The sequence below is a fragment of the Aricia agestis genome, chromosome 3 (assembly GCF_905147365.1).
Source record: "Aricia agestis chromosome 3, ilAriAges1.1, whole genome shotgun sequence".
Classification (NCBI taxonomy): domain Eukaryota; kingdom Metazoa; phylum Arthropoda; class Insecta; order Lepidoptera; family Lycaenidae; genus Aricia; species Aricia agestis.
Window position 1 is genome coordinate 5,694,832 of NC_056408.1, and position 25,609 is coordinate 5,720,440.

General features: G+C 37.7%; 1 protein-coding gene across 2 annotated transcripts in view; it reads right to left on the bottom strand.

Moving 5' to 3' along the window:
* Positions 1-366: 366 nt before the first annotated feature.
* The window catches only part of LOC121740364 (NADP-dependent malic enzyme), a 34,019-nt gene continuing 8,776 nt past the window's right edge, over positions 367-25,609 (bottom strand). Inside the window, exons 2-13 of one of the 2 annotated variants that reach the window (XM_042133038.1) lie at positions 24,070-24,247; positions 21,630-21,788; positions 17,490-17,671; positions 16,090-16,184; positions 15,818-15,903; positions 14,265-14,393; positions 11,990-12,172; positions 8,941-9,163; positions 8,086-8,228; positions 5,970-6,140; positions 5,145-5,268; positions 367-723 (exon numbers count right to left, since the gene is read on the bottom strand). In XM_042133038.1, coding sequence (XP_041988972.1) covers positions 563-723; positions 5,145-5,268; positions 5,970-6,140; positions 8,086-8,228; positions 8,941-9,163; positions 11,990-12,172; positions 14,265-14,393; positions 15,818-15,903; positions 16,090-16,184; positions 17,490-17,671; positions 21,630-21,788; positions 24,070-24,247 — 1,834 coding nt within the window. In that variant the 3' untranslated portion in view covers positions 367-562. Of the gene's footprint in view, positions 724-5,144; positions 5,269-5,969; positions 6,141-8,085; positions 8,229-8,940; positions 9,164-11,989; positions 12,173-14,264; positions 14,394-15,817; positions 15,904-16,003; positions 16,185-17,489; positions 17,672-21,629; positions 21,789-24,069; positions 24,248-25,609 lie in introns of both variants that reach the window. The other variant, XM_042133037.1, reaches the window with a different exon arrangement.

Here is a 25,609-nt window from a genome sequence, read left to right on the forward strand (position 1 = left end):
AAAATTTTAAAGGATCTGTATAATGTTTACGTTAAATATTTTTTCATTCCTCTATTTTTAATTATCAATTTAAGCATTTATGCTTCAAAATTTTACCTGATTTCTACCTGATTTTAGTTTAAATTTACATGTCATAAATACTGCTTGTATTTAAATGCTATTCCATGATTGTTATGTAAATACTTTAGGTATAGTCGATTACTTAAATGCTGTCCTTGGTTGTATGTTTGTATGAAAGTTACAATTGTATTGTATTACTGGTAGTATGTATGAAGTTTACGTTAAGATTTTCTTTACGTTTTGTGTGTTAAATAACGCTACTTCAACAGCAATTGTATGTATATTGTGTATGTGTGAGTTTGCATAGACATTTTCATCTTTTATGTAGTATGCGACGCAACTTAGGACGCCAAATACGCTATTTTGAGTTTACGTTTGACAGGGTTTGGTTGTGTAATGTGTATGCATTAGTATGAAGGGTAAAAGCCCAGTCATATTGGGCGTTTATCCATACAAAATGCCCGGGCATTTGGGCATTTTGCCATCAATTTGTATGATTAATTTAGATGTTCTTAGGCACTGGCTGTATGGGCCTCACGTTGAACTTTTCCTCGGGTTTCCAGTCCCATACAACCGGCATGGAACTCTCATAGTAGTAGCTGTACATTTGGTTCTCGACGTGCTTCGCTAAGTCCTTCGGCTCGGGATACACAGACGCCAAACCTGAAAAATATAAGTGTTTATAAGTTAACGAAATGGAGATAAATTTAAGTGATTTGCTTTAACATTTGCTGTGTTTCTGTAACAGGTGCTACTTGAGAACCAATTTGTAGAAGTAATTTAATTTGCCATTTATTTTATTGGTTATTTTTTAAACCTACTTCGGCCAGTCCGAGTTATATACAATTTTCATTTTTTTTTTTATGTTACTAAATTTTTGGTAGTAGTCGCCTCTACGGCGTAGGCCTCTCCTAAATCCTTCCAAATAATTCTTTCTCGGGCTACTTGCATCCAGTTATTTCTACACCTATCTCTGAAAATGTCTCTCCATCGTTTGTTGGGTCTGCCTTTTTTTCTTTTTAAGTTTCTTGGTATCCATTCTGTCAACCGTTTTGTCCATCTATTCTTCATTCTACAAACATGTCCAGCCCACTGCCACTTTAGTGTTCGGATTCTTTTGGTAACATCTATAATTTTAGTTTTTGTTCTGATATCACTGTTACAAATTCTGTCAGATAATTAAATTCCTAACATACTTCTTTCCATCTTACGTTGACAGATAGCAATGTTATCTTCTTCCTCTTTCCTTAAAGACCACGTCTGACAACCATAAGTAAGACAAGGTAACACTGTTGTTTCGTAAATTCGTTTTTTTAAATTAAGATCTATACAGCTGTTTTTCATTATTTCTCTTAATCTCCAATATTTTTGCCATGCTAAAGTTATCCTTCTTTGTATTTCTTTCCCACCGTTATTTTCAAAAGATATTAGCTGCCCAAGGTAAGTGTATTCGGTCACATACTCTATATTTTCATTATTAACTTGAATATCCTGTTGAGGGCCGTTTGTTAAGATCTTAGTTTTGGTCGTGTTGAGTGACAATCCTACCTTATAACTTTCCGACGCCAGCTCGCCAATCATATTCTCTAGTTCTATTGGGCTTTCTGCAAATACTACGATGTCGTCCGCAAAACGCAGATGGCTTAGAAGTTCTCCGTATTCACACCTTTGGATTCCCAGTCCATAGACCTAAAAACTGACTCTAGCACGGCTGAAAAAATTTTTGGAGAGAGCGGGTCGCCCTGTCTTACTCCTCTTTTTATCGGGAACTCTATTCCTTCGCGTTCTAGTCGAACTTTGGCATAGCACTTAGAATAGACGCTCTTGATTATATCTATATACGTTGGGTCAACGCCTTGTTGTGCCAATGACTTCCATATAGCTTCAAAATGTAGAGAATCGAAGGCCTTAGTATAGTCGATAAAGCACATATATAATGTGTTTTTATATTCTCTACATTTTTCTATTTTCTGTGTTATGACTTGTATATGATCTATAGTCGAATAACCTTTAAGAAAACCTGCTTGCTCACGCGGCTGGTTTTCATCTAGAGTAGTTGATATTCTACCTAGAATTATTTTGGAGAATATTTTGTACAGGTTCGTCGTGAGACTGATTGGTCTGTAATTCGCTAGGTTATTCCTGTCACCTTTTTATGGAGTAAAATAATTGTTGACTTTGACCATTGCTCTGGCGTAGATCTTGTTTTTAATATGTTGTTAAATAGAATCTGTAGGGGTTTCAGAAGCGCGATGGCTATTGATTTTAGTAATTCATTGGTAATGTTATCATTACCAGGGGATTTATCATTTTTTTGCGTGTTTATAGCCTGTTCGATTTCTGATAGTAAGATATTTGGTGTCATTGTAGAGCAATTGTTTGACAAAGGAAGACGGACAGACTCTGCAACACAAGATTCTGGAAGGTGTGTTTTGACATCTATGTTGTAGAGATCTGAAAAAAACTTAGTTGCTTCCTTGATAATATCTGGTCGCCCATACTGTGCAACTCCTGCTCTATTTTTCAGATTGGCTGTCCAGGTATTTTTCACTTACGTAGAGCTCCTGATCTGCTCATATATTTTTCAAAAGTTTTCTGTCGTATTGTTTTCCTCTCCTGACTAATAGCTCTATTTATTTGTTTGCTTATTTTTGTTATTTCCATTGGTTCTTTTCTTGTTGTATAAATGTTTTCTGTGTTCTAATAATTCTTTTGTTTCTTCGTTAATATACTTATGTGACTGTTTCTTTTGGAGTGGTATTGCTTCAGTAGATTCTTGAACTCTTTTTCAAATTCATTGTACTGGATTTATACGTTGCTAGATATATTAACGGCTTCCCGAAATTTGCCCTCCCAGTAGCTGGCATCCTCTTCCGATATCGTTGGTAGAGTTCTTGAATACATAGATGTTTTTATCATTTTTCTTTTAATTTTCGTGCTCCATTGAATTGCGCAACGTATCATCCTGTGATCAGTGTTGAAATTAAGATTTTTTATAATGTCGAACTTATTAAAATGTTTTGGTTGGTTTGTCATAATATAGTTAATTTCGTTAAGATGTTGCCCATCAGGTGATCGCCATGTCCAAATCTTACTTGGTTTGCGTGGAAACATAGAGTTTACAAAGTAACACCGATTTTCGAGAGCAAATTCTATTAATTTATTACCATTCGAACTTCTTTTGCCGTAAGAGTATTTTCCTAAAATATTACTTTCATTTTCCTTAGCTTTTCCTATTTTTGCGTTGAAATCACCGAGTAGCATGATATTTTTTGCTTGTGTAGAGTCCAGAGCTAGTTGTACTGTTTGGTAGAATAACTCTACATCTTCTTTATTATAAGCCTCCGTAGGGGCGTATATTTGAATCAACGACCAGGTATATTTGTCAATCAGCCGCAATTCCAACAACGCGACTCTATCTGAAAAACTTTTGACACTTAATATGTTGTTTTTTAAATGTTTTTTAATTAGAAAGCCAACTCCATTTTTCCCTTTGTCCCTGATTTGTGGTATACCACACATCATGATGAACTCGGGATATTCTTCTATTACATCGTTTTTTCTTCTAATTTCACACAAACCAATAATATCCCATTTTAAATTCTTTATGGCATTTTTTAACTCCTCGATTCTGCTATCTGACAAAAGAGTTCTTACGTTGAGGCTTGCAATATATAGGTATGAATTTTCTCTTTTATTTTGTGTATAAGTATTGATTTTTAATTGTTCTTTATGATTTAGGAGGTTTTAATGTGACTCCTCCACGGGGACCAGCCGGCTTGGAGAAGGTAGAGAGGTTGTAAGAGGCAGCAACTAGTTTTTTCGAATGTCTTCATTCGATAAGGAACTAACCTATCTAACCAACGCTAAATATACTTACCTCTAAAATAATGATGATAACCAAAAAAATCCAAACTATTAACTCCGAATACTAAAGACCTAGCTTGTACTTTACCCAAATTACGACCAATCTACGAAAAAATTTAAAAAATTACCAAAACAAAACACAAAAACTTGACTAAACGTGATGCGGCGGTACGCAGCCTTTCATGCAGTCGTATTTCACGGCAGGATAGTTTGGCCAACAGTAGCAATCAGGTAGATTGGACTGATAGTGGCAATTGTACTGGCACATACGAACGTGCCTCGCTATGTCTTTAGGTTGTGGATAGTACGAGCCCGTACCTAGTGAGAAAAAACTAAAAAGTGAAAGAAATAAACCTAGCTTTCTACTAACATAATGTTGCGAAATAGTAGCCATTATGCGACACTTATCATAATAATACTCGCTCGCATACGAGCTAAATCGATTTTAATCACAATTTACTGCGAAGACGTTAAGACAGAATAATATTAATTTAGAGTACATCATGTTTTAACAGCCTTGGTATGTCATTGTTGTATGACTTGGTATGTCGGTACTAAATTAAAAACAGTGAAATTATAATCAAAATGACGAGACTGGGCACACAATTTCATACAAGGTTTGACATTATTATATTTTAATATATGAAATATGAAGTTTTGTGCCTCGATTCGCCGTAACTTCAAGACTTCGTCTCAGGAACCATTAGGAAATAAGTTTTAATGTACATGGTCTAGCGCTAACAACCAAACATAACCTGGACTGCCACGGGCCGCTGCGTCTAGCAAATGTAAAATAAAATTATATCGCAAATCCCTGCTTTGTAAATATTATGTGGTTACTCTGACTGGTTAGTTGGTTACATTGTAGCGCCACATTAAATACACAATATCTAGATGACGGACGAATGTTTTAAGACATTCATTACAAGTATTACGACGAGGCGCATCTTCCTCTCATTTAATAATTACATAATATGTCATGTTAGCTAGCGCCGCTGCTTCAAACATTAGCAAACCCATACACGCGCACTATAATATGCGCGAACTCATGTTTGACGTAAACCTTTCAAATTAATATTTACACAAGTTTTGCTTTTTAATCTGGCACAAAGTCATGTAACAGACAAAATATACAGTGGACCTTGGTTTACGCTGCGTTAATAGTTTTATTAGTGAATCAAAATTTGCGTTATCATGTAACAGAGTTGTCAACATACCTTCATCATAAGCCATCTTAGCGACTTCTATGGCGATGGCAACAGACACCTCTTTCACCTCAGCGAGCGACGGGTAAATGCGCCCGATGGCGAGATCGTCAGCGCTCACGTAGTTGGCCAGCGTCTGAAAATTATAACAAAAAAGGTTATTTGTCCAGACCTACAAGAATTATTTGGCAGTTAGATGACATTAAGGTAACCCCAAACCTACAATTTTACTGAACAATTTATTTGAAAATAACATTAAAAGGCGGGCGCGTTCAATATTATACTAGACCGTCAATAATATTATTGTACAATAAAATTGCTCGTCAATAATATTATTGTACAATAAAATTGCCTCGTCTTCGTAATTCGACTCGGATTCGGAAACTTCATCGCGCGACGTTCAATAGACGCTCGCCGCGCTAGGCATTGACCATAAGCTTTGTCCACACTGTGCCTTTTTCTGTTCGTGAAGGACATGCGTTATAGCCCAGTCAACAGCGAACGTGAGGCATGCCCGCGACGCATGCCCTCTGACCGTATCCAACACTTCAAAAATGACAATATTGGCGTTACGTTTCATGATGCATTCAATTATTGAGTGCACAGTGTGGACATAGCTAATGATCGATAAGTTTCCGAACCCGAGTCGAACGGAAATCGTGAATCGCCCTGCAGATTCGCGCGCGGAGCAACACGCGTGACAAGAAAAGGTCACTCACATGGGCGGCAGTAAGGAACATGGTCTCGTTACGCGAGACCATGTTCAAAAAAATCCTAATAGCTTTACCGCGGCACTCCCCGAGTGGCACACGTATTTTACAAGAATAGATCACATACGCGGGCGGCGGTGAGGAACATGGTCTCGGGGATGTGGTGTGTGGCGGTGGCGATGACGCCGAGCGCGACGCCCGGGAAGATGTACGAGTTGTTCCCCTGCCCGGTGTGGAACTCCTTGCCGTTGTATTTCACCGGCGGGAACGGCGAGCCGGACGCGAATATGCAGCGACCCTGGAAAGTAGAATAATGCTAAGTACTGACATACAGTTTTGCTCGATAGTTTTACTCCAAATCGAGCAATAACCACCGTGTGGACCACAAAACTGTCAGTTCGAAGGCTCGCTTTGAGCCGGCTCCGATGGAATTAAATATGTCAAATATGTAATTTCCTTCGATTCGGAGTAAAACTATCGAGCAAAACCGTATGTGAGTACTTAGCATAAGAGTATGTAAAGTAAAAGAGAGTAAGTAGAAATATAATTTTTAAGCTACTGCTTGCACGGAATGTTTAGATACACGGTATTAATTATTTATTAAAGCTGATGCTTCACTTAATACAACGTTACATTGAAACGAGAAAATAAAATATTTATACAAGTTCACAAGTATTTATCTTGAACCATAAAGTTAATATACCTAGCGGAATAGAGCAAAAATCTCGAGCTGTCAAACGGAACCAAAATTGGTTTTCATCTGTGTGAAAAATATCTGTACGCATACACCTACACAAGCATGATTGAACATGAATTCTATGAGATTAAATTGTCAACGTGCGGCACGCGTGCCGACTGGACGTCAAAAAAGAGTGCTGCTGTCATGTATCACACGTCTCTTTTTACCACGCAGTGTTACTGATAGTGACATCTCTCTTGATCAGGCCTTTGTTTCTCTATTCCGCTAGGTATATTAACTTTATGTCTTGAACATAAACCTTGAAAATCTCACGACTTGATTAGTGTAAATTGCATTGCATCTACTTTTAAACCCCTGACAAAAAGAGTGATGTTATAAGATTAACGTCTGTATGTCTGTCCGTAGCATCGTAGGATCCAAATGGGTGGACCGATTTAATTCTCTTTGTACATTTAACTACTCAGTATTATTGTGATTGATACATTTATTTATTTATACACTAGCTGTTGCCCGCGACTCCGTCCACGTGGACTTCAGCTTCGCTTCGCTTCGAACTTCAAAAATCTTCTTAAAACTTCAAATAAAACGCGAGAAATTTATTATCCTTACCAACTCAGAAACACGTATGAGGAAGCGCTTGTGCGATGTAGACGACGCACAGCGCCATCTATTATGAATTTTTGGAACTAACTTAATTTGAACAAATATTTTTTTTATGAAATAAGGAGGCAAACGAGCTAACGGGTCACCTGATGGAAAGCAACTTCCGTCGCCCATGGACACTCGCAGCATCAGAAGAGCTGCAGGTGCGTTGCCGGCCTTTTAAGGGGTAACAGGGGAGGGTAGGGAAGGGAATTACAGGGGAGGGTGAGGAAGGAAATAGAGGAGGGTAGGGAAGAGAAAAGGGTAGGGGATTGGGCCTCCGGTAAACTCACTCACTCGGCGAAACACAGCGCAAGCGCTGTTACACGCCGGTTTTTTGTGAGGACGTGGTATTTCTCCGGTCGAGCCGGCCCATTCGTGCCGAAGCATGGCTCTCCCACGTCAAATTTATGCATAAACACCCCCTTACAACCCCTTTTTCCAGTTTAAAAGTAGCCCATGTCCTTTCTCAGGCTTTAGACTATCTGTGTACAAAATTTCGTTACAATCGGGTCAGTAGTTTTGCCGTGAAATCGAGACAGACAGATATACTTTCGCATTTATAATATTAGTATAGATTCAATCAATCACGCTCAGTTTGTCAGCAACTTAGAATGTGATTCGAGCGCCACTTAACTTAAATATCGCTTCGGTATTTAGCCGCTTTTTAGCCGATATTTCGTGCCGTTTATTGGCATAATTGGCCTACTGCGAAACCGTTTTGAGACTCAAACAATCGAACGAGAATGCAGCGTCCTGCTCTAACAACGTCATTTCACGTTTGTTAGAGTAGGACGCGACATTCACGTACGATTTTTTGAGACTCAAAATGGTTTCGTGGTACGGCGACTGGGCATAAACGGCACAAAAATCGTATGTAATAATATCATATTGTACCCACCTCAGTAAGGTCGTAAGCGTCCTGCGCGGTACACTCCGCCTTGCTGGTGGGGTTGGACAGCGCGAAGATGACCGGCCGCTCGATGTTCTTCGCCATCTGTTTGAGAACCGTCGGTGTGAACGCGCCGCCGACGGTGGAACAACCTGAAATTGTTTGTAGAAAAAGCTTTAATAATATATTATATTGTATGTAAAGGTAAAGTTACATGTAAGGTTTTAAATTATATTTAACTAGATGACGCCCGAAACTACATTGCGTCAAAATTCGTTTATCGTGCGGGAACCAAACTTTAGCAAAATTGATTTAACGGTTTGGGTGTGAAGAGGTAAGAGACAGACAGACACACTTTCGCATATTTTATAATAGTAGTAAGTAAGAAGATTTCTTTGTCGGGTTGTTTGTACCTGGCATTTTTCCGTCGCAAACCATACATAGAAAACAAATTCTTTATTGGAACAAACTTAGAACTAAACTATAATAGACACAATAAACGAAACTGAATAAATAGGCGGTCTTACAGATAATACTGTTTTTAACCGTTAAATAATAATCGACGAATGACTGAGCCGGGCTATATCAAGTATATGTTAGTATAATTTGAATAGGCTTGATAGAACATGCAGAGTGATTATGTATCTTGCGACAGTTATGCAACCGACGTTTGACGTAGATATGCACAAAATCCGATGTTTTTAAAAATTTCGCATACAAAATTTTTGGCAGACAGTAAAATTTGTGCAGCATCTAATTATCCACTGTCAAACGCCTGTTTAATAGCTGTCGCAGGACGTAATCGGCCCGCCGAACTATTTGCGCAGGTCCCTCGGACTACAAATCAATGTCTATGACACTCACCAATAAGACAGCTCGGCTTGATCTTAGCGATGCACTTCTCGAAGTCCCTTTCCGGCTCTATATCTTTACCGAAGACCTTCGCGTGTTCAGGGACTCCGCCCTCGCGACGCGTAGACAGGAGGCCGTCCACGTCGAACATGTAGACTCGCTCCTGTGCCTGCTTCTCAGTCAGGCCTTCGGAGACCATGGCAGCTACGGTCAGATTGGCAATTCCGTTGGCTGCCTGGGAACGAAAAACGGAACTATTATTATTAGTTTTGACGTGACAACGTTTTAACTCGATACTACGGGCTGCATGCACGAAAAAGATGACGTCATTATCCCGTTACGCTCATTGTTGCGTTCCGCAAGCGCGAGCGCGGCACGAACGAGAGAGAGGCATAATCGGCTCGAGCAACTGTAATGTTTGACGTTGTCACGTCAAACTACACCTGGTAGGCACCTTAGTATCAACGTTCAGAAATATTTTTGTAAAAATATTACTCTGAATAAAAAATATTTTGATTTCTGATTTGATACAGTCCATACAGACAATTTTCCGACTTTACAGACAATTTTTTTACATGTAAGCTAGCTGTTGTCCGCGACTTCGTCCGCGTCAACATAGTAGCAAAGATGAATGTAGCATATTGTATTAGCCTATTAGCCTAATTCCTTTCGCGACAAATGGCAAGACAAAATATTTTTTCAATTCGAAACAGGTATTCCTGAGATAAGCGTACAACAGACTCTTCAGCTTCATAATATTAGTGTGTATTTTATTTTATACAAATAGATATACAATATAGTCTACACTCTAATATGCTCTTCAGGCTGATCATAGTATCAATAATGCCTCCGAGGTAGAGTGCTTTAAATGCGGCTCTTGACCGGAGGCTTGGAATAAGTTACAATGTTGTTTTCAAAGATTATGATTTTTTTTATTATAAAATTGGGGCCGTCTTAGATGGACTGTTCGCCCATATCCTTTTTGGTTATGATTTTTAAAGGTTATGATTTTGCAGAATGACTTAATTATTGTCCCACAAAGATGATTGGATGGGCATGTAATAAGTCAGTCCTGCTTTTGATTTCTCGCTAGTCGTGTCAGCTTATAGGTCCGACTGAGTTAGGATACCTAATAACAAGACATAGAGTGATCATCAGTATTTTGCACGAAATGGGAACTACAAAAATGTCTCTCCAAAAATGGTTTAAAACAACCGGTCATAGACACCGAAATCGGTGTAGGAGCCACATATATGCGTAATTAATTATGTAATATGTTAGTATTATATTGTGTAAAAAAATTAAACATGAAAAATTGTTATATTCATCATTCATCAAGCAATTCAATGAATTTCAACATCAGTTTTGAAAACAGCTGACTTGTATCATATAAATGTTTTAATAATACGATCATCGTTTCGCGTAGTCAAAACAATCGAATGTAGGTGAAATATTTTAGTAGACATAGCAGAGTTTCTATTTGGCTATATTAATGAATAATTATTTCTGTCTAATAGAGATCAATATGCTTCATTCTATGCTGCTTCATAGGGGCCTATCAGACAGAAAGCGACCACGTGATCAAACGTTAAAGTGGTCAGTTTTGTGTTCTTTATGTTGTATTACGTTATATAGATATACTCACACAGGGGGCGTTCTGACCGCGACAGAATTCCTCCTGTGTGACTGACCGCTCGAACGCAGAACGCGTGACCGCTCTCTGTCTGATAAGTCCCTTAGAGATGATATAAACAACGACAGATCTAAGCTAAAATATTAGCTTCTCGAAACTTAGTATTGATTTTCAGGAACTTTCCTAATTAAGAAGTTGGCACCACCACCTTAAAGATTCAAGTTTGCTGCTTTGTTTAGTACGATCAGGGTAAATTATAATAATTTGGCAGATAGCGGACCTACTTTTCTTAGTCGGATTTTGTCAATGTTAGCCGTGATGTGGCAACTAGGATTGACAAAACCCGACCTAGTTACGTAGGTCAACCGTATACAAAATAAATTCCACGCAACATAGTAATATAATTCGCAAATGACTTTTTTATCGACATTTAGATTTTTATGATGTAGTACCTATTACCAAAATATCCAAAATAACTGATAATATAATGATATTTCAGTCAAATCTGATAAAGTTATTATGTGTGTAGATTATTTTTATCTTGATCTCTCGCTATGATAAGTTTTCGCTGTAGTTGACGTGCAAACGAAAATAGAAAATGTTTATTTTTTTTGATAAAGATGTTTGAAAACATTGTTTAGAGTTTAGACCGTGCCTCTTCTGTGTCCATTTTTACATAGATCCATGTTATAATGTAGAGGTACTATCAGAAAAGTTGATTCATGGGTAGGATGTGGACCTACGTAATTTGGTCGGCTTTTGTCAAGCCCCGCCGACATCACGACTACTCACCTGAGAGATAAGAGAGAGTAACAAAGAGGAATCTAAGGGCAAGTCTGATATGTAGTAAAAATCCTGGATTCATTTATCAATCAAACTCGTCATTAAATTGAAGTTAAGTAATCATTAAATATCTCTGAATGTGACCGTAATAGGGTTAAATAATAAATGTGCGCACGAAACTTTAATAGGGTGATTTAGATTTGCACACGAACACCACAGGAATTTTCCAAAAAAATCCAAAATATTTATTTTGGATTTTTTGGCTTTGGCTTGATTTATTTAAACACAATTATTTCATATCATGTGGTGATCCTCTTCTCAAAGAGGTAATGTCATGATTTCCACAGCTGTCAACAGCGCATTAAAAGGAGCACCGGAGTCAATTCAGTCGGCAACGCGACGCGTAGATGCATTTGTAAAGTATTGAATTGAAAGACTTACATGACGTTTCACGCAATTGAAATCTGTCAAATCCATACACATTTAGAAATGCATCTACGCGTTACGTTGCCAGTTGCCACATGTCTGAATTGACTCGGCGTGCGCTAACCACGAACAACACCATTTTCACTCGGATGAGGCGCACAACTTTTCCATTGCCAACAGAGATGTGTTAAGCTTTTCTAGGTGACAGTTTATACTCACGGAGCCCGCGCCGAGGAAGAAGTAGATGTTCTCGCTGAGTTTCCGCTTGGTGACGCGCACGGCCGCCATGAGGCCGGCGACCGCCACCGCGGCGGTGCCCTGGATGTCGTCGTTGAAGGTGCAGTACTTGTTGCGGTACTTGGCTAGCAGACGACCAGCGTTGAGGAGCGCGAAGTCTTCGAACTGGAAATGAGAATTAGAGCCATGTTATAAGGTTGCTGATATTGTATCATCTTTAATGCTACTTGCTAATGGCCATCAATAAATGTTACCAAAAGGACATTCGATTTTGATTAGGAATGTGTAGGAATGAACATATTTAGTGTATTATATGTAGAATATTTAAAAAGATGTTTCAATATATATTCTGTCTACTGTTAACTGTATCAAATGTGGCATTCAATATCAATGATTATGTTATTATTTTCGTATCATAAGTATTAAGTATAGCATCAATAATAATATCAATGTGAGCTCATCCTGAACCTGCTGTAATATAATATATATCAACTAAGCTTCTGATTCAGTCAATAAACAAGCCAGAAAACGACTAATTAGGCAAAAAACAGACGCCTGTCCTTGACAGTAACAATATAACTGTAACAGTTCCGCGTTACGTAACACAGTATATTTCGCGATACCACGCCCGTTGTTACGTAGACAAGTAATTAATTTCTGTAATTGTAAATTACAAATTGTAATTATTGTTATATGACACAAATTCTTAGAATTCAGTTTCATATGTATGACAGAATGAATTGTTTTTGTTGCTATGTAATTCTTGTGTCCAACACTACATGTCTGAGAAATCAAATTATGTAGTAGAGATTTATGTTAGCACGCCAATTTACAACAATTATTATGTGCGATGATTTTTAGTGGTTTTCATTACAATAATATTGTATGAAAACTACTAGTATTACGTATTTGCTAATATTATTAGCAAATACATAACGCTGCTATGGTTTCAAAGTCAAGTTTACTTCGACCTAATTTTGTTGAAAAGGACTGTGTCTCTGACAGTCATTTTCTTTAGTCCTTGTCATTAGAATCATAAGGACTTTACCACATTGGACAAAATCGAAATAGTATAAGCCGCTCACAACTCTAAGGTCGCTTGAAAAAATGGAAAGGGAATGCCTATTTTTGATCTTTTATAGTCTTCAAGTAAGCAGCAGACAACGAATCAAGTTTACTCTATTGATGTCCAATTCATCTTATCATTAGAACGGCATCGAAATATGACACGTTATTGGTTATAATTTACCATAACTTCTTTTAATATTATTTTTGTCCACATGTGCCGACTCGAGCAATCTTAAAACTATGCATATAACCTATAGCTGTAAATTCCCAATAGAAATTGATTACCTATACCTGCAATGCTGTAACAAAAAATATATATATCCACAGCCGAATATATAACCTCCTCGTTTTTTGGAAGTCGGTTAACAAATAAACACAGATAACTAACGCCATAGAAATATAAAGGTCTCTGCCAAATCTTGAATGAACGATAAGTGTTAAGATAAACTTTATTGACGTCAACTAGCATGTGACTCAGAAATCAGAATAAGGACATATTATTATTTACTGTATAAATCTATATCGGTAGAAAAGGCATAATCTATTTTGCGTGTATGATAATCTACTTCATATACTTACGCAAAACACTTAAGTTGTGAATAGCCTATCCGACACTTATCAGGAAGTGGTGAAACAGCCCGTTAATTTAGTATCGGTTACTGATATCGGTTATATTGATATTGTCTTACGTAACTGTTACTATCGTATTTTATGGCTACACCATGCCACATGAAACGCACATAAAATAACTATGTAAATAGCGTTTCACGTGATTTTCGTTTCATATCTTAATTTCACACCATTTTTACTCACAACCGAGAATTTTTTCACACCAGCATCTTTCAACGTAAGTATTAACGTAGCCATATTTAAAGCCATTTATTTTTCTAATACGTCGTTTTAATCACATGAATAGTATATCCCTATTAGGCTCCTATCACGTACGCGTCAATGCGACATCCACATAACTTGAGAGCGAGTGATAGAAATTGTACGCTCCGAGTTCGCGCTTTATGAAATTAAGATGGGACGCTTACATTTTGAAGTAAAAAGAATAAAAACCTAGTTGCATAATATGTAAAAAATACTGATTTTACTTCTACACCACTGCTATTACTGAGACACCATTGTCGTAACTCTACCTTGAAGCACTCTCAAGTCTCAAAACGTCCAAAGAAGTTAAACTCACCTGCAACAACGTATTCTGTCCGTATCTCTGCACGCAAGCCTCCATGAACTCGTCAATGAATTCGTCGTACTCTTTCCCTCGCACTCGCTTCTGACGTAGGCCGATGTATAGCGGGTCTTCCAGTAAATCCTGAAATTACAGAAGAATTAGAAAAGAGTTCTTAAAAAGTTAAATCGCAAAAAAACCTAGCCTCTAAACAAGCGTGCTGATGATGATAAATTATAACAGACAGTACCCTCAATCTTAATCGCGCCTGTTTTCAAACAATCGGATTCGCATAATATGTTTATCCTCGTGTCCTTCGTCAATGGCTGTTAATGCGACGCCTTGATAATTTGGCTGTAGCGATACCCATTTCTCCAGCAATGACTAAAGTTAAGAAATTAAAGTTCATATAACACGATTGGTCAACTTTTATAACACAGAATAATCAATCAAAAAGACCTCTGTAAAAAAAGGGATTCCTATTTTGCCAACAGAGGAGAGTGATTTAAGCTTCCAAAATTTGTACATAAATTGGTTCAAGCATACACTTTAATTTGCCCATAGCTTATATGAAATGTATTTATGGTTATTACATTACGCGACAAAACCATTTTGTCGCTTACGCCCTTTCCATTTTTTTGCTGTTCCATTGCTTGTTTTCAAGAAGCAATCTAAAACATACCCAACACGGTTTTTTACTTTAACGCGGTGTCACCTTAAGATAGACTACCGTCGAGCGTAGAGCCTGCATCACTGCCACACTAGATGAAAATTGTGCAACAGGTCAATAAATTATTACCCGACATAAACGGAGGATTATATCTATATAAGTAACAATCAAAGAATTGCAATGTTTCTATGCGGCGATGCAATGTCAGACCTTGGCGGCTGTCGTTATGATTACATCTACACTTTCACGTGCTAGGCGTGACTGCTCATTAGACTTAAAGGAGTGGTGCTTAAACTTATATTCTATTTAGTGATCATGCCGTCGCCCGTCATTGTTTTTTTTTATGAAATAAGGGGGCAAACGAGCAAACGGATTACCTGATGAAAAGCAACTTCCGTCGCCCATGGACACTCGCAGCATCAGAAGAGCTGCAAGTGCGTTGCCGGCCTTTTAAGAGGGAATAGGGTAATAGGGGAGGGTAGGGAAAGGAATAGGGTAGGGGATTGGGCCTCCGGTAAACTCACTCACTCGGCGAAACACAGCGCAAGCGCTGTTTCACGCCGGCTTTCTGTGAGAACGTGGTATTTCTCCGGTCGAGCCGACCCATTCGTGCCGAAGCATGGCTTTCCCACGTATAACACGTTTTACAGGTTTCCTGTCCTGAGTCCTGAGCTCTAAAGTAATAGACCATCAGGTCTCGTCTCAGCGGTCGTGGGTTCAATTTCCAGGTTGAGTTAGTAAAATACAGTTAAAGCACTTGAATGTCTGACAAGAAATCCATGCATCGGATTTGTATCAAGTCAATCCTGCACCTGATTTATCTCAACAATACTCCCAGACCGAAGACCCTCGCGTCATACACAAATGCTGGAACTCTTGTCTTTGCCATGACACTAACCTGGTTATCAGTCCCAACGTCCAGCGTGATGGGCAGACACTGGTGCGGCTTGATGCCGGCCAGCGCGGTGTACAGAGACAGCTTGCCTACTGGTATACCCATGCCGTACGCGCCCAAGTCTCCCAGGCCGATGCTCCTCGCGCCGTATACAAAGGCCGGTATTCTCGTCTTTGCCATGTTACTAACCTGGTTATCAGTCCCAACGTCCAGCGTGATGGGCAGACACTGGTGCGGCTTGATGCCGGCCAGCGCGGTGTACAGAGACAGCTTGCCTACTGGTATACCCATGCCGTACGCGCCCAAGTCTCCCAGACCGAGGATTCTTTCACCGTCCGTGAACACAATCGCTCTAACATCAGGTTCAGGCCTAGAAAGAGAAGTTGGTAAGAATAAATGTGGAAAAGATTTATGTGTATTTTAACCAATCGCTCCCTATTGTAAGGTAGGCCCAAAGGTTATTGACTTCGAACAGCTGATTAAATCGTTAATGTTTAGGGTTTTCTGCTCGCTATGAAATGAAATATTTATTGTGAGGTTAATTACCTCAGCTGCAAACTCATTAACATTAAAAAAAAATGAGTTTTCATTACATTCACAAGAATGTAATGAGTTTTCATTCTGTTTAAAATGTTTTAAATACTTTACATATAGGTAAATAGATAATAATGCTATATTATGCCTAAAATAACCTAAAATTAACGTAACAATAATAAGTGCACGCAGTAAAATCTCAAGATATAAAAAGGCTAGTTCAAGTCGTTTTAAGGACAACCTGTGTAAGATAATTTGGCACTAAAATTAACATTCCTCAAATAATTTAACTGAGTAACCTTGACGACTTTCGCACGTTCCGCTGTAAATTTGAATATTATTCCGCCTGTTTTAAAAATTCAATAATTTTTGTATTACCGGGTTCATCAGTGAATCTGGCTGACAAATTAAACATTTTGATTGTAAGGAAGTAAAGGATGGTACATTGAAATGTAGGAACCCCCTATCCTACCCCTCCAAGAAGGAGGAGGTTGTATGTTCGTCTGTTTATTAGATATCAATAGTTACTATTGCTTGCATGCTTAGCATAGCCGGATAACAGACAAAATTACAGATTAAATTAAAGAAAATGACAAAATAAATCTTTCAGTGTTTTTATTCTTTCGCAATTTTATTGTGGGCATACTAAGCCTGCTAGCAAATAACCCAAATGACCCAAATGTACTTTAGCTAAACAAGGTATTTCTATCGACACATCTCTACCACTCTACGATCTCAATTTTAAAACATTATTTAAGACGTTCTAGTACGAAAAAAACGAAAAAAAAAAACTTGAGAGGTGTCAAGGGATACCCAAATGGAACGGAGTTATTTCTTATGTTCAAAAAACCTGTATACATATACACTCAAAAAAATTATTAAAAAACGCCATCTATTGACGCCCAGGAATACTAACAACTCGTCGCTGTTTATTTTAAGTCTTTAATTTAAAGTAAGTATTCCTGTGCGTCACCTAGTTGACGCACAGGAATACTTACTATCAACGCCCTCTGCCCCTAACATGCAGGTACTAATAAAAAGTGTCGAGGTCAAATCAAGGTCAAATATCGTTCTGTCTAGCCTTCAGATTTACGCCGAACGCACGATAAGGAACTTCGTTCCAATTATAGAAAGTACTTACCAATTTTTCAATATATTAAATATGTGTCCCTTATCATTAATAGTAATGAATAGACCTCTGGGTCTTCTGTAGATTAAGCCAAATCTCTGGCATGCCAGGCCGACAGTCGGCGTGTATACTATTGGCAAATATTTCTCTATGTTCTCCGAGAGTAAACGGAAGAATAACTTCTCGTTTCTATCCTGAAAAGAATAGTTTTTTTAATGAAATTGTAAAGCTTAACGAAACTTAAAATTTAAATAATGTAGAAAAAGAAAAAAACTAACTTAAAATATTATGCTTGGGAAATCATATTAAAAAAATACTATTTTGTATAAAATATGCTTACGAAATATATTGACAAAAAAGTTATTGTATAATATTGTACAAGCAGTTTTGCCAATTTTCCGAGAATCTAAATTGATTATAAGCTGCATGTAAATTTTATTATTGGAGTGTCAATGACCTTTGGAAAATTTTGGATCTAAGTATAAAAATTTACGCATCACAACTGGTTTGGTTGGACATTGCTGTTCTATTGGAGCACGTTTTCTGAGGTTTACTATCAGAAGTTATATTTTAAATATTAATAATAAACGCTGTTGAATAGATAAAGTCAACACTGCCGATCCAAAATCTATCCAAAATTTCATTCGGCCAAATTCAGAGAAATTTCATGACTACTTAATTTGAATGAAGATTTAGTCAATTAATAAACTCCGTATAATGTCTTTCAATCTCATTAAATCAAAATTATCAAAGTTAAGTAATCGTTAAAATCTCTGATTGTGGCCCTTTATTTCCGTATAATTAAGAAGAACAAATACACATGCATCAAATGTTTGCACTGATATGGAGCACTTTAGCACTTGAGCTCATGGCTCCTTTAGTGGCTCTGATTAGCACAAGCACTCGATTAGATTAGTTCGATAAGCAAATATACATACAGTGTAATGCGAGTCAAATCCAGACAGATAAGCAAATTTATTTGTACTTTTTAGGAGATTATTGTGATTGGGTGAAAACCGCTTTCAAAGTAAAGGCAAGCAATATTATTGTAACTCTCAATAAAACGTCTTTCAAACTATAAGCAAGCAAATCATTGCAAGACTATCTATATATTAATACGTGAGCCAAAAACTTTGTGTCCCTTTTGACGAAAAATGGGGAAACGTAGGTGAATGAAATTTTGCAGTTATAGTTTATATGGTGAAGGAGTGCATCGAGCTAATATTATTTTAAAATTATGCTTTTATCATAATTTTTTTTAACAAATAAAACATTACACACACTACAACACACACACATAGGAAAATGACAGATTTTTGAGTGACAAGCCTATACATACGAATTATACTCTTTTATTTATGGTTGAAGTCTGTTGACAACAAGGTGACAATAATTTGAAAATGGATTATATAGTTTTTTTTTTATTGACTCTTAGATACTATTAGACAATGCTTACACGGCCAGTCTGAGATCAGCTGAGTCCCAGAGACAAGAGTTAAAAAAATATGATAAAGTCAATATTTTTTTACAAAATATAGCTAGTAGTCCTAAAAATGTAAGGTCGAATTTCGACCATTGGGCGATCTCTAGTAATTATCATTAGGTAAAGACCTTCATTCAAAGATGGCTTGTAAACAACGGGCAATCAATTTTTCGAAAGACTACTGTGTTAAGGTGAAAACTCTTTCAAAGTATACGTAAGCAAATTAATGGCAGACTTTTGTGATTATTTGAAAATCTCCTTCAAAGTAAATTTTAACAATCCTTAAAAAACAGGTCATACCATTTCGTTTGCGATGGATCGATACAATCAATGTGACCTATCTTCTACCGAGGCCACTTCATGACCTTTAAACTACATTAGACCATGACATACACGTCATAGTATATGAACATTAAACACGGCTAGCTATTAAATGGTGTCCTAAGCAACAAGCACCTAAATGCCGGATGGAGGGAGCAGTTAGCAGTAGCACATATTTATATCTTTCATACTACAAGACCAGAAAATATATAGACAAGGTCCGCCTTCCAATACATACTATTAGAATTATTTAGACTCTAAACAGACACTTGCGCAAATGCAGAATTTTAAATCTGCACGAACAATATTTTTGACAAAGTTGCACATAGCTAGTCAGTTGCCAAGTTTAACTCGGTCAACCAGAGAACAAAGTATGGTGAAAATCAGCCATAAATAACTATTGTAACTTGTTACACATTGTAAGCGACGTGGAAGGAACAAGTTTGGTTAAACAATTTCTTGTAATTTGAGTTAAACCCTAAATAAGGAAAGTGCAACGAATAAACATTTCGGTAACAGCAACTATGGTTTTAACGGAATTCTTACAAAAAACTATAAGCATGCTGTTAAGAATATTAAAAGCTATAGATTAATTTGGGTAGTTAGTCGAATTATGCTTTTGACTACACACTTAGAAAGAAAAGTAAAATCCATAAATGTTCAATTCCTAATGGTAGCCATTAGCTAAATGATGGGGTATCATAAAGGCTTTATGGGGAAATAGTTAGCACAAGGCCTCGTAACGGTGAAGGCCATTGCATTGATGCAATGAATGCAACTATGACGTCGTATTTTAATCACGATTATATCATACTTATTGCATTATCTTATTGGTTTTATTCGGAAAATCACTACTTACATGGGCAGATTTGTCATAGTTTTAGGGCGCTTTTAATGTTACGCGTGTCATCACCCGCGCGCGTCCGCATGAAATTTGACATTATGAGATAGACGTTGTTCTTGTCACGCGGCCCGCGGCCAGGAGAATGTTGTCACCCGCATGAGAAACAAATGCGCGCGCGGGTTCCAACACGCATGACAGGAAAAGCGCCCTTATGGTGCTCCCTCACCGGGAGCATTCGCGTGTAATGTAACCGAATAGATTCAACTTTGAGCATTCCATTATTCATAGCAAGTTGACTTCACTGTCACATAGCATTGATGTTACAAGTTATATGAAGATTTACAGATTGTATCATTACAAGGTGCGCATTGTTGGCATTACATCAGTGAGGGAGGAGAACCGAACATCGGTTCTCCTCCCTCACTGATGTAACGCTCGAATCTGCGTTACATTACAAGCGAATGCTCCCGGTGAGCGACCACCTTTAAGTTTACTGTTTTCACAATCGACAACGTGAATCGCGAAAAAGCGTGACAGACTACTGTCTCGCTCGTCAAACGGTATAAATGCGCTGTACTGCATCTCGCTTTGACTTTTTTTTTACTATTTTACGGTTCCCACCGTTGATGATTGTAACAAAAGAGCAAGGTACCAGTGACGAAGAAGCAGAGGGAGCATCATATTAAGAAATGCCAAGTTAATGAGCGCAAAGTTAAAATGGTTGAAAGATAATGATTTGTGCAGTTACATTGTTAAAACTCTAAGGATGGGTTGCAACAACTTACTTTAACTATAACTGTAACTTTAACTAAACTTTGACTATAATGCAAAATGTGAAATCTTTGGTTAAAGTCAAAAATGCACGCCATATTTAACCATAACCTTGAGCTCGACAAGGCTTTGAATGAACGTGGCAAAAAAAAGGAAGTAACGCTGTCATCATACAAAAATGCCATTTTCGATAGTTCTCCTTTACCAGCAGCGCCCCCGCCCACGTTCATTTCAAGCCTTGTCGGACCAGCTGTCATCATGTCAAATACTGTGGTCAAAATTAAGGTTAAAGTTAAAGTTAGCCTTAACTAAAACCATAACTTTGACCATAACTTTAACTTTAACCACGCCTCTGGTGTAACCCACCCTAAAAAGCATTAAAAATTTAAAAACATGCGATATCCAACCAAAAAATTTAAAAAAATTAAACGCAAACATAATCCCTTACAACTACCAATTTACTTATTCATTAAAAATGTTCATTAAACAAGACTAAATAATATTTGTTCGCGCGTTCAATTAGAAAAATAACTAACAGCAGTATTCGGAGACGTTTAATGATTAGATACTTAACTTAAATGCAATTAATATTAAGTATATTATATTTTCTGCCAACTGTTCATTAAATTAAGGTTATCATTAAATGTCTCTGAATGCGGCATTAAGAGTAACCTGAGAACCGTGGGTATAAAAAACTGATTAAACAATTTGTACCTTTATGGTGTTTAGTCACCTGTAACTCGACGAGGTAGAGGTATTTGTTCAGATTGTCCGTGTATCTGTCCACCGATATCCTGCAGATATCCAGCTGTTCCTCTTGCGATTTGAACTTGGCGGCCAATAGGCCGTGGATGCCAAGCGCTTGCCGTTCTTCTAACGTAAATGCAAGACCCTGAAATGTAAGATGGAATTAGAATGGCAATAGTCCTAAACTCAGCGTAAGAACCAATGCTAATGCTAGCTGATAGCTCCTGAAATGTAAGCTGGAGCATGTATATCAATTTTCCAGATGAGTCTTATCTGACTCCTTTGTTAAAACTCAGTGAAAGAGCCTTCTGATATTGTAGACTAAGGGTCAATTTATACTAGCGCAGAGTCGAAACGAATTTCCAAAAACTGAACACAGAAAATTCAACCTTAAGAGGATACACCAGGGGCTAGAGAAATGAAAAAAAGTACGTGTAATATCTATAGCTGTCTCCCTTACCTCAAGCCTATACCGCAGAACGCGGTAGAGACAACTGCAGAAAATCAACGATTCGCTGTCCCCTGATTCCTTCTCCAAAACTTAACCGATTTAAGTACTTTTTTCATTAAAGATTAAAGAAAGGCTTGAGCTGTGTTCCTATGTTTTATTTTTTTGTATAATCTAGCTAAATCTGTTTTCTGGATGTTTGAACACAGCGGAAAATCTGGCCATTTTTTTGGGTTTTTGAACGTTTATATGTTATTTAATAATTAAATTATGAAACTCCAGCGCATGACGAATACATTACTTTTGCGAAGCCAATCAGCGTTGGTCGGGCGCATCGACGCGAATTCGCGCAGATGCGAGCGCATTTTTAAATTCTCAGAAGTAATAAAGTGCGTTAACGCTTTGAAGTTAAGGTCGAATTTGTTATATTCAGTTTTAATAATTCGCTTCGATGCGCTTCGACTCTGCGCTAGTATAAATTGACCCTAATGCGAATGGGCAAAGCGATGGCGTGGCGATTATAACGTCTATACTCATCAGTCATCAGTCAGCATCCACTATCGCTGCGTATTCTCTCCTGGAGATGGACAGAGTGATAAGCCATAATAAACCTAAGACTTTATAGAGGCCTCTCTAAAGTTTTTTTTTAAGGTTAGTCCTTTTTAAACAAAATCTCATGCCAATTAGAGATTAAAGAACCATTAAAGTAACAATAATACTAAAGTAGATAATGCTCAATGGAGAAGGACATTTTATGTCATCGTAAAAAGGAACGAGTAAATGTCACAATAGACATAACGACCAGTAGTTCGACTGCAAAGAAACGGACAGGTTTCAATATCAGTCAAATTCGTCGGGTTTCACTAGGATTATGAAAGGAATGTGCCTCGCGCTGGCTGATAATAATTTATTTTTAAATATTTAAAATAAAGATTTCAAAATTGGATTCTGACAATTTTAATCGCATGTGCCAAAACACAAACAACAATACGACCAAAGAGGAACACGTCCAGCGAATATGTCATAGTTTTAAATTCGTAGGTAACAAGTTAACAACCCTAGCGACAATTTTCGTCACAATACGTCAAATTTAAAAATTTCAACATCAGTTCTAAGTCGGCATACTCTATCATTCTGTCTACTCTGTAAATGTCTTCAAATCCCTGTAGTAAGATTTAGAGATCGTTAGACCACCTCGCTGAACGTTGGCTGCCTGCCACGATTATGCAATTAGGTTTATGATAATTTTCTTGAACCTAGACAGCATCAAAATAACAGCACAGTTTAGGTCTAGACTCTGTCCAGTTGTGAACCTAGATTTTCATACGAAGAATCGGAAAACCTTAAAACTTGCTTTGTAGTCTTGTAGATGTGATCTGATCTGATCTTTATACGTGGGAGAGCCATGCTTCAGCACGAATGGGCCGGCTCGACCGAAGAAACCACGTTCTCACAGAAAACCGGCGTGAAACAGCGCTTGCGCTGTGTTTCGCCGAGTGAATGAGTTTACCGGAGGCCAAATCCCCACCCTATTCCCTTCCCTACCCTCCCCTATTACCCTATTCCCTCTTAAAAGTCCGGCAACGCACCTGCAGCTATTTTGATGCTGCGAGTGTCCATGGGCGACGGAAGTTGCTTTCCATCAGGTGACCCCTTTGCTCGTTTGCCCCCTTATTTCATGAAAAATAAAACTGTCGGTCTGTCCGTCTGTCTGACACATTGTGCGATCACATATTGTCAAACTTTGGCGATTCAAATCTGTATTAACACTTTTTACTTTAGCAAAACTAATGTTGCAGCGGATCTACCAAAGCCGCGCTGAGCTGCGTCGCGTTGTGAGTAAATGTGTTTTTAGAATGCATTCGAATCGCTTTGCCTGATCGCGATTCCATTGGGTCTGTTGTTTCTAAAAAACATATTCCTTGTAACGCAGTTTCGCTCAATTTTGGGGTAAGCGCATCCTAAAGTCATAACTTACCTTATTAAGGCGAGGATCTCTGAGATGGTCGATGCCCCGGACCATGTTCGGGCAGATAATGTTGCCGGTTACCTCGTGGTAAAACCGACATTGAGGTAGTTGTGGGTCTACGAATACAGGACATTTTGTAAGCGCGAACGCCAGCGCCCGATTCGGGCCTATAGCGTTTGTGCAGCATCTGCAACAAATGGATTAATATGAAGTATCCGTCAAGCCGATTCTGGGCTTCGACCAAAACCACATCCGAAGAAGAAGGTTTGCCGAAGGTTCTGCTTAAAATTGAACAATTCAATAACGATTCTATTGATTTGAAATAATGAAGAGAGAGGTTTGCCGAAAATTCTGTTATAAACAGTAAGGCTGTGTACACTGCTGTTTGTTTGAACGGCTATTTAAACCAGTCGGCTGCGACATATCCAGTATCACCAAGCTTATATTTCTACATCTCTATATTTCTGTATGTAAACTGTCCTACTTTCATCTAATTGCTCTATAAATAAAATTAGCGCTCTGTTAGTACTTAGTATACTGTATGAATACTGCGTTGTTTACGTTACGGAATTTTCGGAAACATCATGACCGCTTTGCCGAGTTTGTGTTAAACTCTATGATTTGTATGGCATCGAATTGGTCAATGAAAATCAACATTGTTTACACCTGTAGTTAACTTTTTCACGGCCAGTATTTAAAAAGCCCGTGCTCAGCACTCAAAAACGACTGCTAAATATAATAAGTACACAAAAATAGCTTTAGTTTTCAATGTCATTATACCGAACAAAAATAGAAACAAGAAATTAACGTAACACGTCTTGTCAAAATTAAGATTTATGAAGTGTATTCTTTTATTGTTCTCAAACATGCACATTGCGCATATTTTCTGACATTTGCAAATCAATTCGCATACTGCAGTTTAGAATAATCACAGAGGAATGCTTAAAGTATGTTTTGACTACTACTTAGAGAATATAATATTAAGAAGGGTAAAATAGGACCCTATAATATGTTCAATTATAACATGTTCAGTTAGCAGAGCAAGAAGTTAAAGAAATTGCCCACATACTCGTATTACATATTATATATTACTACTAGCTATATATAATATATATACTACTACTAGCTATATATAATATAATATATATATATATATATATATATATATATATATATATATATATATATATATAATTCGTCTTTCAGAGCTGCCACTTTCACAGTGAACTCTCTACAAGGAACATGTACACACCATAAAGTATTATCACTAGTTTTTGTTACACACTGTATATATATATATACCTCGCGTGTTTTCCTTTCCCAAACGCTTCAGCAGAAACCGCGCACGAAGGGGCCAGATTACACCTACCGAGTAGATGTAGCGAGTTAGTGGGGACTGGGGAGGCTCTCGGTTAATTTCATTAGCCGAGAGCACTGTCTCCCCACTGTCTCTCTACTCTAATCGGTAGGTGTAATCAGGCCCTTACAGAGAGAGCCATGTAAGGCATAGCTTTTTGTACTCTTGGCTCCTGTAGTATTTGTATGCTTG